At 48.0% G+C, this 16,042-nt stretch overlaps 2 protein-coding genes across 3 annotated transcripts in view; both read left to right on the top strand.

Annotated features, from left to right (window-relative positions):
• Positions 1–686: 686 nt before the first annotated feature.
• On the top strand, positions 687–6,291 carry LOC308465547 (lens fiber membrane intrinsic protein-like). 2 transcript variants are annotated; one of them, XM_080985522.1, is made up of 5 exons: positions 687–841; positions 2,570–2,819; positions 4,660–4,800; positions 5,461–5,595; positions 6,069–6,291. In XM_080985522.1, the coding sequence occupies exons 2-5, from the start codon at positions 2,645–2,647 to the stop codon at positions 6,134–6,136; spliced, it is 519 nt and encodes a 172-aa protein (XP_080841648.1). In that variant the 5' UTR covers positions 687–841; positions 2,570–2,644; the 3' UTR covers positions 6,137–6,291. The 2 variants fall into 2 exon arrangements, with proteins under 2 accessions (XP_080841648.1, XP_080841649.1); XM_080985523.1 differs by lacking the exon at positions 687–841 and having other exon boundaries at positions 1,101–2,819.
• A 2,712-nt stretch (positions 6,292–9,003) lies between these two features.
• Positions 9,004–16,042, top strand: part of NECTIN4 (nectin cell adhesion molecule 4) — an 84,805-nt gene continuing 77,766 nt past the window's right edge. Inside the window, exons 1-2 of the mRNA XM_080985887.1 lie at positions 9,004–9,137; positions 13,068–13,517. Of these exons, the coding sequence (XP_080842013.1) occupies positions 13,478–13,517 (40 nt within the window). The 5' untranslated portion in view covers positions 9,004–9,137; positions 13,068–13,477. The remainder of the gene's footprint in view (positions 9,138–13,067; positions 13,518–16,042) is intronic.

Below are 16,042 nucleotides of genomic sequence, written 5' to 3'. Positions count from 1 at the left end.
AAGGCAGTGACCAAGGTCACCAGTGAGTTTCATGGCTGAGCAGTGATTTGAACTCGGGTCTCTCCTGGGTCCTAGTCTGATGACCAACCACCACACCACTCTCTCTTCAATCATTCCTTCATTCATTCACTTCTCACAGATGTGGCTGCTCGCTGGCTGCATCTCTGCATGATTTACTGCTCTGGCTGTCTCCTCCTACATGACAGAGGCTGCCTGCTGTGTCCCGTGCATTTCTCTTTTCCGTCAGAACAGGGACTCAAGCAGAGGCTCAACTGGAGGATTCCACTTGTACACACCCTAAAATTCAGTTCAACGGCATGCTTCCCGTTTTAATTGGGGAGTGGGGAGGACACACAAAACGAGTGTGGCTCAGCTATATAACAATTGGGAAGCATCTTCTAAACAATGCAGCAACTGATCCCTGTGGGTCATGGAAAAGGGGAGTTTAGGGGGTCACAGGATCTGCCTGCCTTGCTTATTCCCACCACAAGAGAAAGGACTCTCTCTCCCCCACCCCCCAATCTGGCACCTGGTCTTCCACACATCCTACATCAGCAAAAGCCTGCAGAGAGGGAAAGTGCGAGATGCTTCCTGGCTATTGTCAGCCTGGTCATCCATCGGACAAAGCGACAGAGGAGGCAGCTCTATAAAAGTCCCATCTCTACAGCATTTTTGCTCTCTGTTTGTTTTCAGAGGGGGAAAGAAAAGTCAGAGGAGAGAGAGAGAGATAGAATAGTTAATGGTGATAGCAGAAAACTTTTAGACTTGTTAGCTGGGTTTCTTTGTTTATTTCTCTCTGCATTTCTTGGATAATGGTCATTCTGAGGATTGAGCACTGAAGGTAAGCTGAAACATAAGGCTTGATTGGAACCAGGGAGTGTTCTATGCAAAATCTTTCACATATAAGCTCCTGGGGTCTAAACTGGGGTGACTGTTAATCAATTCATAATACATAATGAATTGGGGGGAAATGTTTTAAAGTACTTTTCCAAAAAAACCAGAGTCCTTTTTGTTGGAGATGATTCAGACTGAAATTCCCAGGTATCAAAAAAAGGTTATTTATGTATGCTACTATTGCATTAGCCCAAAAATAGAAAATGAGCGAGGTCCCAACTAAAGAAGAATGACAACTTAAGCTGACAGAATATGCGCAGCTTGCAGACTTAACATATAGAATTAGAGAACAAGAAGAGCATACGTTTAGAGAAGATTGGAAAATATTTATTGAATATATGGGGGGAATTGTGGACACCTTAAAATGTTGGCAGCATTAAGATAAATTCAACAGTGTAAATAAGTTTTGATGGATGCAATAATGGAATACTGAATGGTTTAGTTTTTGTGAAATATGCAGGGATTTATTATACGCAAAATGAACCATGGAAAGATAAGAAGGGAAGTCATTTATATGTTCACGATGTTTAAATGAGTATTTTAAACTGTAAAACAGAACATTTAATTACACGCGCGCACACACACACACACACACACACACTGGGGTGACTGACCAGGAACAAGAACTTGGGGTCATATTGGACAGCTCAATTAAGATGTCAACCCTGTGTGTGGCAGCTGCGAAAAAGGCAAATTCCATGCTAAGAGATCATTAGGAAAGGGACTAAAAATAAAACTGCCGATATAATGCCATTATACAAATCTATGGTGCATGTGGAATACTGTGTATAGTTATGGTCTCAACACCTCAAAAAGGATTATTACAGGAAAGGGAAACCAAAATGATCAAATGGGTAGAGAAATTCCTCTATAAGGAAAAGTTGCAATGTTTAGGACTTCTCCGTTTAAAGGCAAGGAAGAGGTGACATGATAGAAGTTATGCATGCCATGGAGAAAGTGGATAGAAAAATGTTCCCATCCTCTCTGATAACACCAGGGCTGGACCTAGAAAACATCAAAGAAGCAATTCAGTTTAAGGTGTTGCAAACTCATACAGTACAGAGTAATTTGGTAGGGAAAGGAAGGATTCCACAGCGCCATCTGGTGTCACAGTGTTATATCACATATACAACGCATATAAAACGCTTTTTCTTTTCCAATCTTGCCGAGTCCCAAGGCATGCAACGAAGCTGAATGTTGGAAGATTCAGGGCTTTTTCCATGCAGTGCACAGTTAAACCATGGAACTTGCTCCCACAGGGTGCTGTGATGGCCACAGACTTGGGTGGCTTCAAAAGAGGCTATCAATGATTACTAGCCACAATGGCTATGCGCTGCCTCCACAATCAGAAGCCGCAATGCTTTTGAATACCCACTTTCTGGGAACCACAGGAGGGAAGAGTCTTCTTGTATGAATCAGGAATTGTATTTGGTTGAGTATGATTTTGTGGGGTGATAGACGGTCTTTGAGCGCCCTGCAATGTTGCGTACTTGTCTCTCCTCAGGATTAGCAAAAACAAAATAAAGACTGAAAAAATAAATAAATGCTTTGCTTTGCTTATAAGACACAGTTCTCAGAATTCAGTTTTTCTCTTTCTGAAGAATTTAATACCTGGTGGTGATAACTCTTCTCTCCTTACCCACAACACCCTGGCCTTTGGGGGCCCCCTCCCCAGGCAGACCCGTCCCCTCTGGTCCTTCTGCAGGAGGAAGGCCCTCCTCCCGAGCCCCAGACCAGCGAGTGGTCCGTGATGTTCAACTTGATGGGAGGTGGGCTGTTGTGTGCAGCCTCCGGCCTGGTCCTCCTCATCGTTGCCACGGCGACAGACTTCTGGATGCAGTACCGCTACTCAGGCAACCTCAGCAACCAAGGCCTCTGGCGGTTCTGTGTGGGGAACAAGTGCCACCCCCACACCATCACACTCGGTAATGGGGCGCTGCACAACTTTTAAGAAAAAGGCTATTTACTGCATTTGGATCCCTCATATGAAAAATGGTTCGTGATGCCCGTGAGAACACATGATTAGCTTGCGGGCAACCCGCTTCTGAGCAGGAAGCCAGGGTGTGAGAGAACCAGAGGTGGTGTAGTGGTTAGAGCATTGGACCAAGAGTTGGGAGAGACCAGGATTCAAATCCCCACTTAGCCATGAAGCTCACAGGGTGACCTTGGGCCAGCCACTGTCTTTGTGGGTACATAAAGAGCAAAGGTAGCCATTTTGGTCCAAAATCACAGTTGTGGAATAGTTATTGGGACCAGCCATGCAAGAGGTTACACACAACACAGAGTGAGGGGGAGGAGGATTAAAAAATAATAATAATACAAAAATTGGGCTGACAATGTAGCCATGAGGTCGGTTTGTAGATTCAACTCTCCAGACCACCTTTTGCAATCAGTGACCAGCTTTGCCTAAATGTATCCTCAACAGATTTAGGCTAACTTATCCTTAGCTTTGCTTGATAATTATCCTTACTCTTGGCTAATTTTTTTAAAAATTAAGTTAATATCTTTGGCTATTCACTACTACCCTATGTCCTGCCACTTGGATAAGAAAAAGCACCCAGCTATCTTAAAGAGGGACTTCTAGATCCCAATTTGCAAAATTCATTAGCAAATTCAGGGCAAAAGGCATTTGCTCACCACTGGTCTACAGCCTAGTAATAATTATCAACCTATTTAGCAACACTAATGTTCCTAGATGTTTTTTTCATGGCTAGGTGGATCAATCCTTTGCCAAAAGCAGTTATGGAAGCCAAGTGTAGCTAGCAGGCTGCCTTGACAACCTGAGAATCCATCTTCGCAAAAGTGGCCCAATTCAAATGTTAGCGCATGTCCTTCTATACTGTAATTTTTACAGGGATATAAGATCCTGATTTACATCTTCAGTACTTTCCTCACAATTGGGAAACTCGGACGAAGTTTATGTTTCAAGTTGAATGGCTCATTCTAACTCTAAAATCACGGCATGGTTGTTGATATAATCCCATTTTACATACCAGAATTTGTATGCCTGCATATTGTGATCTCCTCCACTTCTGCTGTGGTCACCTTGATAGGGTTTTGGGGCTGTGGCTGTAGAGCATCAGCTTTGCATGCAATCCCCAGAATCTCCAAGTAAAGATCTACCTGCCGCTGGTTGGTGCGCACGATACTGAGCTACAAGGACAGATTCCTGTGTTCCTAACCCCACTTGAGGTTAAGCTAAGTCTCTGGCTGGCCTCTCACGCCTACCGACAGCCGGTGGGAATTGAACAGGGGGTTGCACGCAAAAGATGTGCTCTGTAGCCATCTTGAGGAGGCGGAGGAGAAACCCCTAAACCTCTAGCCTGAGGCAGGGCTGGGCTGGGCTGACAACAACCGCCCCTGCAGGTCCACCCCACAGGGGTGTAGCTAGCTGCTCTGACACCCAGAGTGGCAGGGGCGGGACGATTTGCCCGGGGGGCAGACGGTGAGGCACGGCACAATGAGCTGCCCACGCAGTCAACCTGGTGAACACAAGCCCCAAGCTGCCGTTTTGGGCAGCGCGGGACCCTGAGCCACTGTGTCAGTCCCAGGAGAGACTCATGGCTTGGGCGTGCTGCAGGCCAGGCCCTGTGGTAAGTGCCGCCCATGCGGTGTGCCATTTTGTCACCCCCTCAGGGATGACACCCGGGGCGGGGCAGGCCACCCCCCTCGCACCCTCCTTCCTATGCCTCTGCCGCCCCCCTGCCCTTGCCCAGCCTGCATCTCCGGATTGCTGCTTCTCACTGTGCCTTCCTCCCTGCACAGCATTCTGGGATGCCACCAGAGCCTTCATGCTCCTCTCCATCCTCTCCTCCTTCGCCGGGATCGTATTGGGGCTGACCATCTACTCCAGTAGTGCCCGATCCACACGCACTCGCTCTGCAGGAATCACACTCTTGATCGCAGGTACGTGCTGAAGTGCAGGCGGGTTCCCACGAGGCCAGACACGGTGATAACAGCAAGAACCTTTACTGAACAAACAGAACTGGACAACAGGGGCAAAGCAACTGCTTATATACATTTCTGAAGGCCTGGGCCACTCCCACTCCCAACGTGATTGGCTGTCCAAACTTCCAAGCTGCGAATCATAACTCAGAGGTTAAGGGCCAATGGCAGAGGCCCAAATCCTGAAATGTTCTGTGATTGGATATCATGTATCGAATCAGAACACAGGGGCTCAGGATCCTTAGTCCAAAACTCAAGCTCAAGCAAACACAGACCACTGAATACATAACACGTGCAGCAGGCTGGAGGAATCCAGATTATTGAACAACCCAGAGCAGAAACACTAGCCTGCTATGCATAGGGCAGCTGTCAGCTCCCGGCTGACTATGCCTCTCCTCCCCACTCCCAGATCTACTTGCCAGCCTTCGCTTACATGGTGCCCTTCAGAATTTTTGTGTGGCATTTCTGCTCCGATAACCCCCAAACCTCTACTTGCAAGAACCCTAAAAATCCCAGCAGTTGGCCAAAGGTCCTTGCTGAGAAAATGGGGTGTGTGGAATGGGATGGTCCCCCCACAACCTCACTCTGGGCTCCTTCCCTGTCTACCCTTCCTTCCTCCAGGACTCTTTGCTTTGCTGGGTATCTCGGTGTATACGGGAGTGACAGTGAGTTTCTACGGAAAGCGTTACGCCGAATGGAGGTTCTCCTGGTCCTACATTCTGGGATGGATCGCTGTCATCCTCACCATCTCAGCAGGTACCAGGAGTGCCCCTCAGTTTCTCCACCCCAAACATGGGTGTGGATCCAAGGGGCATATGGTCTTTCGAAAGGAATTTATTTGCATATCTTTTCCTATGTTATTTATTTATGCTAAGGTTAGGATAGGGAGCCCGCTTGCTACTTCTACTACCTTTGAAAGCTTGGGGGTGGCAGGCTGGGATAGGGCCTTCTCTGTGGCAGCCCCTAAGCTGCCCACAAAAATATGCCTGGCACCTTCATTACACAGCTTCCAACAAATGCTGAAGACACACCCTGGCCTTTGACACATGGGGTGTATATTTTAGGACCCACCTTCTTTCTGAGCTTTTTAAGTTGTCTTAAACTGTTTTTATTATTGGGCTTAAATTATTGTAACCTGTGACCTTAGGGCGAAGGGCAGGTAATAAATTATAAATAATAACAATAACTATAATTCTCATGATTCACTGGCTTCCCCGTTCTCTCCTCAGGTGTGTTCCACATTTGCGCTGTCCCCAGGAACTCATCCTCTGACGGCTCTGACGTGGCAAGCGGTTGACCCTGTGGGACGCTGGCCCAATTCCATCCTGTCTAGATGTCTGAGATTATTCCCACTTGGGACTCCTGACTTTGTCGCTGCCTCTTCCCTCATAAGCCCTCCCCAGATTGTCTTTCTGGATCTGCACAACAATTACACAAAAAGTCAAGAAGGTTGCTATTGAGATGCTGGGGAAAACCCTATAGAAATGGCTCTCCATGTCATTGCCACACTCTCAAGGAGTGGTTGAAGTGTGATTGAATTGCACTGCCATTTTTATATTTTATTATTAGGGAGGAGCTGGCTTTTCAATGCCCTTGGCAAGGGACTCCAGTTGAGTCCTCCATGAGCCAATCCCTGCAACAGCCCTTGCCAAACCCATGCCCTCCAGATGATCTGTACTACAACTCCCATCAGCCCCAGCCAGCACAGCCATTTTGGACTACACCGTCCATCAGGCTCAGCCAGCATGATGGAAATTGTAGTCCAAAACATCTGGAAGGGCACTCAGTTGAGGAAGGCTGATCCATATACAGTACTTACTACTGCATTCGCATCGAGCGCATTCATCCCCAGGCCAATAAGGCTACAATCCCATACCAGTTTATCTGGCACTAAGCGTCACTGGATTCAATGGGACTTACTTGTGAGTAAACAGGAATAGGCTTCCTCTGCTTCTCTCCCAGGTAAACTATAACTTAGACTCCCTGTTTCCACCTCTTTTGCACCGGGCAAAACAACTGGGAGGAAGGCTAGGTAAAAAACCATGATGCTAGGAGAATAATGAGTAAATAAGTGTGGTTCAGCCACGACGGCATTATTGTTATTGGTGCAGAAACGCTGTCATTTCTCTCCCCAGGCCTTTGTCCTGCCTCAGCTCTCTAGTCCAGGTTCATGACATTTGTGACATAAATTCACTAGAGGGCAGCAGCTACCAAGCCAGTGGAGGATTCAGCAATCTGCAAGCAGCAAACCTCTGATGTAATCCAAGTGCATGTGGTGGTCTGCACACCAAACATTTAAAGCACATGACCTACCCCCCCCCCCAATAATCATTTGTTAAGGGTGCTGGGCATTGTAGCTTTCTGAGGATTAAACTACAGTTTCCCAGCATTCTTTAAGGAAAGCCATGTCCTTTAAATGTCTGGTGTGTGCTCAATCTATGTCAGTGTGCTTGCTGATGCTCCCAAGGTGTTCAGCCCGAGGAAAAAGGCTTTTGGATGCTGGTGTGGAGACAAGGCAAACCTAGCCAGTCTCTCCTGTCAATTTTGGACAAAACCTGGCCTGCCTCACCAAGGGCCACGTTGTTTTCCCAAGTCCTTGCATTGAACAGGAAAAATAAACACCCATTTTCTCTCCAGTGTTTGCTTGAGCTGTGATTCACAGGGCCCATTCACAAGGCACACACCTCCTTAGTCACCAGGGAGCACTTGTGGGCCATTCATGTTTTGCCTGCAAATCAGGCCACAGATGGAGTAGGCGACTGTGGGAATCATCCCATGACTGACCACATGTGGCATGTAGAAGTACCTAACAAAATATTCCTTTGGACCAAATCACACTGGACTGGGATTCAAAAATAGCAACTTCCAGTCACTCTTGGGTGAGTTGTTGTAGGTCAGGTGGGCAGTGGCCAACTGATCAGGTTGGGAGGGGTGGAAGGCTGCCCTGCTCGCTCCTGAGCCTTTCGCAGCACCTGGCAGGTGCAGAAATAGAAGGTTGAGACTTTTCATGTTGTGGAGTCGAGCTGCTGCTGTTAAAAGCATGGGAAACAGGAGCTGGCAACTCTGGCGGATGGGTGTCACTTTCTTTTTCGCACACACTGTTTCAAGAAAGCAAAGCGCCGCAGTGCTCAGGATTTTACACACAGTTCAAAGTGCAGCTTTTATTACCATAGTTTTCTCTTGGGACCTTTTCGTCCCGGAAACCAAAGGCCTATCGGTTCCATGCATGGTGTTCACAATGTGCCATGAAAAGAATCTCTCTGAAAGAAACTGTTTTGACAAAAGTGGGAGAGAGCAAGAAGGTGCTATTTTAGAACAGGAATCCTGCCAGCGTGCTTCAGCCTTCCCCAATCTGCTGCCATGTTTTTGCTATTTTGAATGCATTAATTTGCTAGCATCGGGGGTGGAAAAGGGGGGTGCATCTGTGGATTGGATTAGGGTTGCCAGGCAGCTTGGCCTGCTCCTTTGCACAGGAAATTGGGGGACAGAAATAAGGTGGTGGCATGGAGAGCCAGATTAAATCCTTTAGAGGCCCTAAGCACTGAAAAGATTATGGTGTCCCCCATGCAATTAAAAAATAAAACAATATTCAATTGTAAAATAACGTTTATTTTTCAAACGGGCACAGAAATTGCATGTATGCTGATATGTGCATGCATGTACATCACATGCAACACGTGACAAGGTTTGATTTCCTCACATTATTTCAATCTATGTTAGTAGGGTGCCCCCCTGGTTTAGGTGAGGATAAGGGAAAAAATGAGAACAGAAAATTGGGAGTTTGTAGCGGAGCATAAGGAAGTCTCGCAAAGTTCTGCTCTCCCCCATGATGGCTACTTTGGTGTCTCTTTTGAAATAATCAAATGGCAATTAAAATAACAGCAACAATCCGTTTCTTTATGTGCCCCTGCATTGCTGGTGCCCTGAACACCAGCTAAGCCTGCCTATTGGGTAATAAAGCACTAAGGGCGAACACGTGCTGGAAGCTGTTGTTAAAGAGGCAGAGGAGCCGGGCTGGTCCAAAAAGTTGGCCACCTAACCCTGGAGCAAAGGTTGCGGGCGAGGGGGCCGGGGCGCATGCGCAGTGAAGCGGACGCCTGCCAAGAAGAAAAGAGCAGGTGGGGGCTTTTTTTGCGCTTCCCCTTTTGACTGCGGAGCCAAAGCGTCGGCGAGCCTGGGACTTCCTGCAGCGGCGGCGAGGCGCGGAAGGGACACGCGCGAGCCCCTTTGCAGTTGCTTGCTTGCCTGCCTGCCTGCCTGCCCGCCCGCCTGCCTTCCAATGCAGCAACCTGCGACAGGTAAAACTTTCTGGGCTCGAAGCCAGCGAAGTGCATATACGGTACTTCGGAGATGAGCCGCTTTTCCCAACAGAGGGACTGCTTTTCTCCAGCTCTCCGGAGAACCACTAGGCGCCTTTCCCCGGCTTGTGCTTCTGAATGCAAAAAGAGGGGTCGGCCGTCCCTTCCGCCTTATAGTGGTCGCTTATACAAGCCCCCACTGCTGCATAGGGCATGCGGCATTCGCCTTCACCTGAGTCTGGTGACCTCCAGGTGTTTTGGACTACAACTCCCATCTAAATCATAGAATCATAGAATCATAGAGTTGGAAGAGACCAAAAGGGCCATCGAGTCCAACCCCCTGCCAAATAAATCAATAAATCAGAACTGATAGTTCAAAACACCTGGCGGTCACTAGACTGAGGAAGGCTGGGGGGGGGAAGGAATGGGGGGGGAAGGCTACCCCCATTTATTTATTGCATTTCTATCCCACCTTTCCCTCCAAGGAGCTGTAACATGGTTCTCCCTCTCCTCAGTCCCCAAAACAACTTTGTGAAGTGAGGTGCGCTGAGCAGTGCCTAAGGTTCCCAGTGAGTTTTGCGGCTCAGTGGGGATTTGAACCATGGTGTCAGGGGCAACTCTGACACATGGTCTCTCCCAGATCCTAGTAGTCCAACACTCTAACCTCGGCCCCACACTGGCCATTCCTATACCCCTGGCCAGCATCTCCAATGGTCATGGATAATGGGAGTTGTAGTCCATCAGATTAGGAGGACACCACGGATAGGCTTCCTCCCCAAACTAAGTTCTCATGGTGGCCAAATTCCCATAAGGACCTAGGACTCTAGATAGACTGCCTCTGGATGGGGGGCGGGGGGGTGTTTCCATAAGAAGAGCCTGCTGGATCATGTAGTCTTTTCGGAAACAAACAGGACCTGAGTACAAGATCACTCTCCCCTCCTGCAGTTTTCAGCAATGGGTATTCTGAGGTGTACTGTATCTGACAATGGAGGTGAAATGCAGACATTGTGGCTGGTAGCTATTGAGGGCACCCCATTGGCTATCCTTAACCTACACTGACTTGCAGCAGCCAGGCGCTGTGCTTAGCCCTGGAAATGCCCGGGATTGAACCCAAGACCATCTGTATGCAAAGCAGATGCTCTACCGCTGAGCTACAACCCTTCCCCGCACACTTGGGAGCATCATTTAGGAGGCATTTCTGCTTGGAGGTGCCAGAGATATCTCGATGCACTTGAAATGTGTGTTTTCTGATGGGTTGGGTCACTGCCTTGAAGCTACTGGCCTTCAGAAACTTTGCATTTCCAGCACTCCAGCTGCTGGCGCGGGCCGATGACATCATCAACCTACGCCTGCAGGTAGAGTAAGGGCAGAGCTGGCAGTGAGTAGCCATAGAACCTAGCAGATTATGTTGCCCTCACATCTCAGGATGCCTCTGTGCCTGTGTGTGGGCACCTTGGGCACTGGAGTTCCCCATAAGCAACTCCTAGAACGGTTGTGTTTGTAGAATTACACCAAGAAAGTAAAGACTAACCAACAATGGAAAAGATCTGTGGGGAAAGGAACATGTCTCTCCCCACGCAGCAATGTGAGAAGAGCCAGCAGGATCAGGCCAGTGGCCCAACTAATCCGGCATCCTGTTTTCACAGTGGCCAACCAGACGCCTCTGCTGGGAAATCTGCAAGTAGGAGTCAAACACAACAGCACTTTCCTGTGCTTCCAGCAACCAGAAGCATTATACTGGCTCCAACTGTGGAGCAATTGTGCACAGCCATCATGGCTAGTGGCCATCAATAGTTTACCTCCTCCATGAATTGATCTAACCCTCTTTTAAAGCCATCCAAGTTGGTAGCGTCACTGCCTCCTTTTATCTGTCTTGAATTTTCCAACGAGGTTGATCAACCTCCTGTACAGGAACTTCATTTAATGAATGAGGATAAAATGTGGTCATGGGTGGGGTGGGGTGGAGGCCCTGTGTGGAAGAGGTCTGTTTATGGAACCCATGCCTGTTTATGGAACCCGTGCCTCCTGATTTGCTTACACGGACGTAAGCAAGATCATATCCAGTCTTTATTGAGATTTCATTCTGATTTGTTTGCAGGGTAATAATAGGACAACGACATTTGTCCTGATTTCCTTGCAGGGTGTTTACACGTCTTCCTGCTATCCTTTCACTCATTCCGCACTTTTCAGTGCATTTCCCAGTTCACTATCCTAACTGCAAAAGAAGAGTCCAGTTTCTTATTTCTTAAAGTTGATTTGTTGCACTATGGAGACATAGCTTTGATTCACTTTAATTTTTGCCAACCTACGTTTCCTGGTATGCCTTTTGAACCCCTCCCGCAAAATGGCTTCAGCCTGAGAAAGGCCCTGTGGCTAATAGCCCAAGCATTCTCCAGTATTTTGTTTGTTTAAAATATACTGCCTTTAATGAACCGCTCAAGGCAGTTCTCAATAAAATCATTAAAATAGATTGAACATACAATAGAGAATTGATCTTTATTAATTTCTTTTAAACAAACTGCTCCTCAAGGAGGCTTTAAAACTAATCAGTGCAGGTGAACTTTTAGAGCAGATCCACAGAGGATAAGGCTATCCGTGGTTGGTATCCATGATGGCTGTTTGCTCTGCCTCTGTGGTCAGAGGAACTAATGCTTCTGAATACCAGTTGCTGGAAACCACAAAGGGGAGAGGCCTCTTGTGTTCCAAGCTTGCGCACAGGACCCAAACTAATGGATTCCAGTTGCAAGAAAGGAGATTCCAACTAAACATCAGAAAGAACTTCTGACAGTAAGAGCTATTTGACAGTGGAACGGACTCCCTTGGGAGGTGGTGGACTCTACTTCCTTGGAAGTTTTTAAGCAGAGGTTGGATGATCATCTGCCATGTTTGATCTAGTTGAGATTCTTGCGTTGCAGGAGGTTGGACTAGATGAGCCTTGGGGTGTCTTCCAACTCTCCAGTTCTATGATTCTGTGATCCTGTCTGTCTGACCACTGTGAGAAGAGGATGCTGGACTAGATGGGCCATTGGCCTGACCCTGCAAGGTCTCCTTATGTTCTTATGACTGTCTCCAGTATCAGTGATGGGATGTCCCAGAAGACCAGTTAATAGTTCTGCAGTTCTCGTGTTCCACTTCCGGGCTTTCCATAGGCATTTCCATGCCACTGTTTAAACAAAATGCAAGACTAAATGGTTGGATCCAGCACAGCTCTCCTGGTGTTTTTAACGGCAGTCAAACAGCAAACTAGATGCTGAACCAACAAAAAAACAACAACGCGAGGTAGCAGGTGGAGAGAACAACATCTACTACCTGATGCTTGCCGTTTTAAGTGGATGCACTTCCCAAAGGATGGAAGACTGCCGTTTCCAAACAATGAGAAAATGCAGTCTCAACACCTGGGAAACAGTACCATTTGCCAACCTGGTGCCCTCCAGATGTTTTGGACAGCAACTCCCATAGAAAACACCAGGTTGGCAAAGGCTGTCTTACTGCTTCAAGAAAAGTGCTCCTTCAGGGGAAAGATGTCTAGGTTTAGAGGACCAAGCTGATTTTTCTTGTAAGAAAAAAAAAATCATGTGTGTGGTGCATGGGGGGGGAGCAAAATCTGACCAGGATGAGCTTTTCCAGTGAGGATTGAGTGACCCACATAACTCCTGACTTCCTGGTGTCCGGCCTTCCCTTTGGCCCTTGAGGAATGGGTCAGTGGGGCAGGGGAAGGCAAGCTCTGGGCTTTGGGATCAGAGCTGGGAAGCTTTTACCCAGGAAGGTGATGCCTTGACACCGCTGGTGAGCTGTTCTGGCACTGGGCTGTGAACTCCCTTCACTTTTATAAACGAAACCCGCCTCCCCCCCCCCCTTGAGAAACACCTGTTTAAACTTGCCAAACAGGTTAATATTCTCTCTCTCTCTCCATTCCCCTCCCTCTGGCAGTTCGTGGAGAACAGGTTGTGGAGTTTCAAAACAGAGCAGCGATTGCTCAGCACCATCAAGGAGCAAGCCACCGCACCATCGCCGCCGAAGAAAGGGGGACCTGACCACCCTCTCCCGGACACCCCATGAGAAAGACCCATTTCCCAGGAGTCACGGAAGCATCAAGCCTAAGGATGGCAGCCCCCTTGTCCCCCTTTCAGCTGGCATGATCCCTCTTGCCCTGCTCTTTTTATTTTTAAAAGCTGAGTAGCTGTCTCCCCACCACCCCTTAACTCAGCACTGTTGTCATTGAGAAGGCAAGGAGAGGTTCTTCGCCACTACCCAGCTGGCCACTTTGGTTCTAAAGCCTGCGGAAAGCAATTTGACAGCAGCAGCAGCAGCAGCTGAATCAGCTGGTTCCACCTTGCGCCATGATCCGGAAAGTTTTCCTTCTGTTGCTGGCTATCCCCGGTAAGTCCTCGCCCTCTGGGCTCTTTTTCCTTTCCGTTTTACCCCCTCCTCGACTTTCTCTACAACACACACACTTTTCGTTGACTGTTGAGCTCTCTGAAAGAGAGATCGTTGTTTTTTTTTGTAGCTCCTTTATTTCCCACAGACCGACTTAGTGAGTAATTGGGTAATGATAGCTTTGCCTAATCTCTGCTGGGCTTTGGGGGGGATGCTTTTGGATGGGGAAAGTCCTGCTTCGGTTTCGTTCCAGGCCCACCCACCCACCTTCCTAAGCCTTCCTTTATGTACCTGATGGGAAAGGCAGAGGGTGTGTTTGTGTGTTTTAGGGATCCTAGACATTGCTTGATCCCCTGTTGTTGACTTGCTGTGGATTAAAGAGCCTCTGCTTGATGTAGCCTGTTTTACAAAAGGCAGATTCTTAAGGGGAGATGAGCTGGAAAATGAGATGCCTGGGGATGTATGTATCAGGATTTTGGAGGAAAGATGGACGGTTGTCAGTACCTTTTGCAGAACGAACTGGCCTGTGATAGTTCTACACATCAGCATTGGGGGGGGGGGGGTTGGACTGGATGACCCTTTGGGTGCCTTCCAACCCTGATCTCCTGGGAAGTGAGGCGCTTCGGCATCCTAGGTTCTTGACCCCATCTGCAAAGACAAGCTAGGATGGAATCCCTCTCTTCCCTCCTCTTCCTGGAGGGTGAAACAAAAAGAGGGCTTGCAGTCTGAAGATGCGTTGCCTGTTTGGTGCTCTTGCGGTAACCTGACCCAAGGAAATTCAGCAAGTGATGTTTTTCCCTTTCCTGGAGTAGAAACCAATTGGGTGTCAAAAACTGAAGCTGCTCCCCCCCCCCCCATATCAGGCTGCTGTTAAAAGCACAGGAGCAGTGCTGGGGGGGGGGGGAGTTGGTCCTTTCAGTGGTGTGGAGAGGGATAGGCCACCCTATTTCTTGCAGCCGTCAACACACTCACAAGCTCTTCCCTTGAAATGACAACCGTAAGGGCAACACCAAAAACAGATTTCCTGGATTTCCTGGTTTCTTCATTTTCTTAATGACATTTGAAAGTTAGAAAAAGCAAACCTGTTGCCAGAAAAGAAGAGGAGGTCCATTTGGCTGAGGATGCAGGAAGCTTAACTTTTTTGTTGCAAAGAAAACCACTTTCTGGTGGGAAAATGCCATCTCCTCCTGTGCCGTGTCTTTCACAATAACTGAACTTGGCTTGCCTCCCACATGGGAAGGTAGGCTATTCTGTGCCAAGAGCCCCTGTCTGTCTGCCTGTCTTTCTCTCTGTGGGTTGCTTGCTCTGTAAATTGTTGAAATAACGTTGTTTCCTGCCTTGCGTGGGTGTTGCGGAGGCTGAGAAGTTGCGGCGTTTGGTGGAGTGGCAACAGAAGACTCAGGAGAGGGAGGCTGGATCTAGACACATCAAAGAAGCATTTCAGTTAAATGCATTGTAAATTTAAACAGGGAAAACAGGCACAGAAAAACCTGACTCCACAGCGACATCTGGTGGCTCAATGCTATATCGCATATACAATGCATATGAATCGCTTTTTCTTTACCAATCTAGCTGAGTCCGGAGTTCCCTGAAAGAAGCCAAGGGGAAGTTACTATGTACTTAAGAAGCAAGGAAGCCATCAGTAACTTACCCATGAAAACAACTCACCCCAGTGATTTATTTATATGTGGGATGCCTAGGTGCCCGAATATATTTTGTTCGGGATCTGGAGGTGTGAGGTACTAATGGACCTCATTTGCATTTTAAGCACAATGATGCCACTTTAAACAGTCATGACTTCACACAAAGAATTGTTGTGGTTTGTTACGGGTACTGAGAGTTGTTAGGAGACCCCTATTCCCCTCATAGAACTGCAATTCCCTGGGCTCCCTGTGAAGCAGGATTGGTTATTAAACCACTCTGGGAATTGTAGTTCTCTGACCGTGTACAGCAGGAGTGTTGCCATTGCAGTGACTCCCAGGTGTTGTCAGATTTCAACCCCAACCATCAATTACCGTTCACCTTGCTGCTTGGGGCTGATGGGAACTGTGGGTCTCCACCATCTTCTGGAGGGTGCCGCAACATTGGCTAGCCCTGATGTTGCCATGTTGCTCTTGGTGCAGCCTGAAGAGCGGGAATTCAACAGGGTGTTTTCTTGCTATGCCGAGGAAAGCTTCACCAGTTGGATTTCTGCCTGCCCAGAGCACAGGGGCAAATAAACTGAGGGAACAGGCTGCTCTCCTCTCACCACAGAGTGACCACAGCGAACCTCCCTAATCTGAGAGACCCTGTTGGGCACCATTCTGCTTCACTAATTTGATAAGATTTGGCATCATGGGATGCCATTTAGAGGAGGGGGCGGTTAGCTTTGCCTTTTCCACTTGCCTCTTTGCCTGTTTCAACCCCCCCCCCGCCCCAATTCCCTTCCTCCAGCAGCTTTGAAGTGACTCTACTGGTTTTGCATTACTCTCTCCGGAAGGAGCTCCAGCCCTGCAAGAGATGCTGACTCGGGGTTTGTGCCTTATACA

The sequence above is a fragment of the Podarcis pityusensis genome (assembly GCF_964106645.2).
Source record: "Podarcis pityusensis genome assembly, chromosome: 16".
Lineage (NCBI taxonomy): Eukaryota > Metazoa > Chordata > Lepidosauria > Squamata > Lacertidae > Podarcis > Podarcis pityusensis.
This window is presented reverse-complemented; position numbering and strand designations above follow the sequence as displayed.

Excerpts from the sequence above, each read along its gene's own strand:
- LOC308465547 (XM_080985522.1), top strand. The coding sequence starts at position 2,645 with ATGTTCAACTTGATGGGAGGTGGGCTGTTGTGTGCAGCCTCCGGCCTG. Across the intron at positions 2,820-4,659 it reads CCCCCACACCATCACACTCG|CATTCTGGGATGCCACCAGA; the intron begins GTAATGGGGCGC and ends CTCCCTGCACAG. Across the intron at positions 5,596-6,068 it reads CATCCTCACCATCTCAGCAG|GTGTGTTCCACATTTGCGCT; the intron begins GTACCAGGAGTG and ends TTCTCTCCTCAG.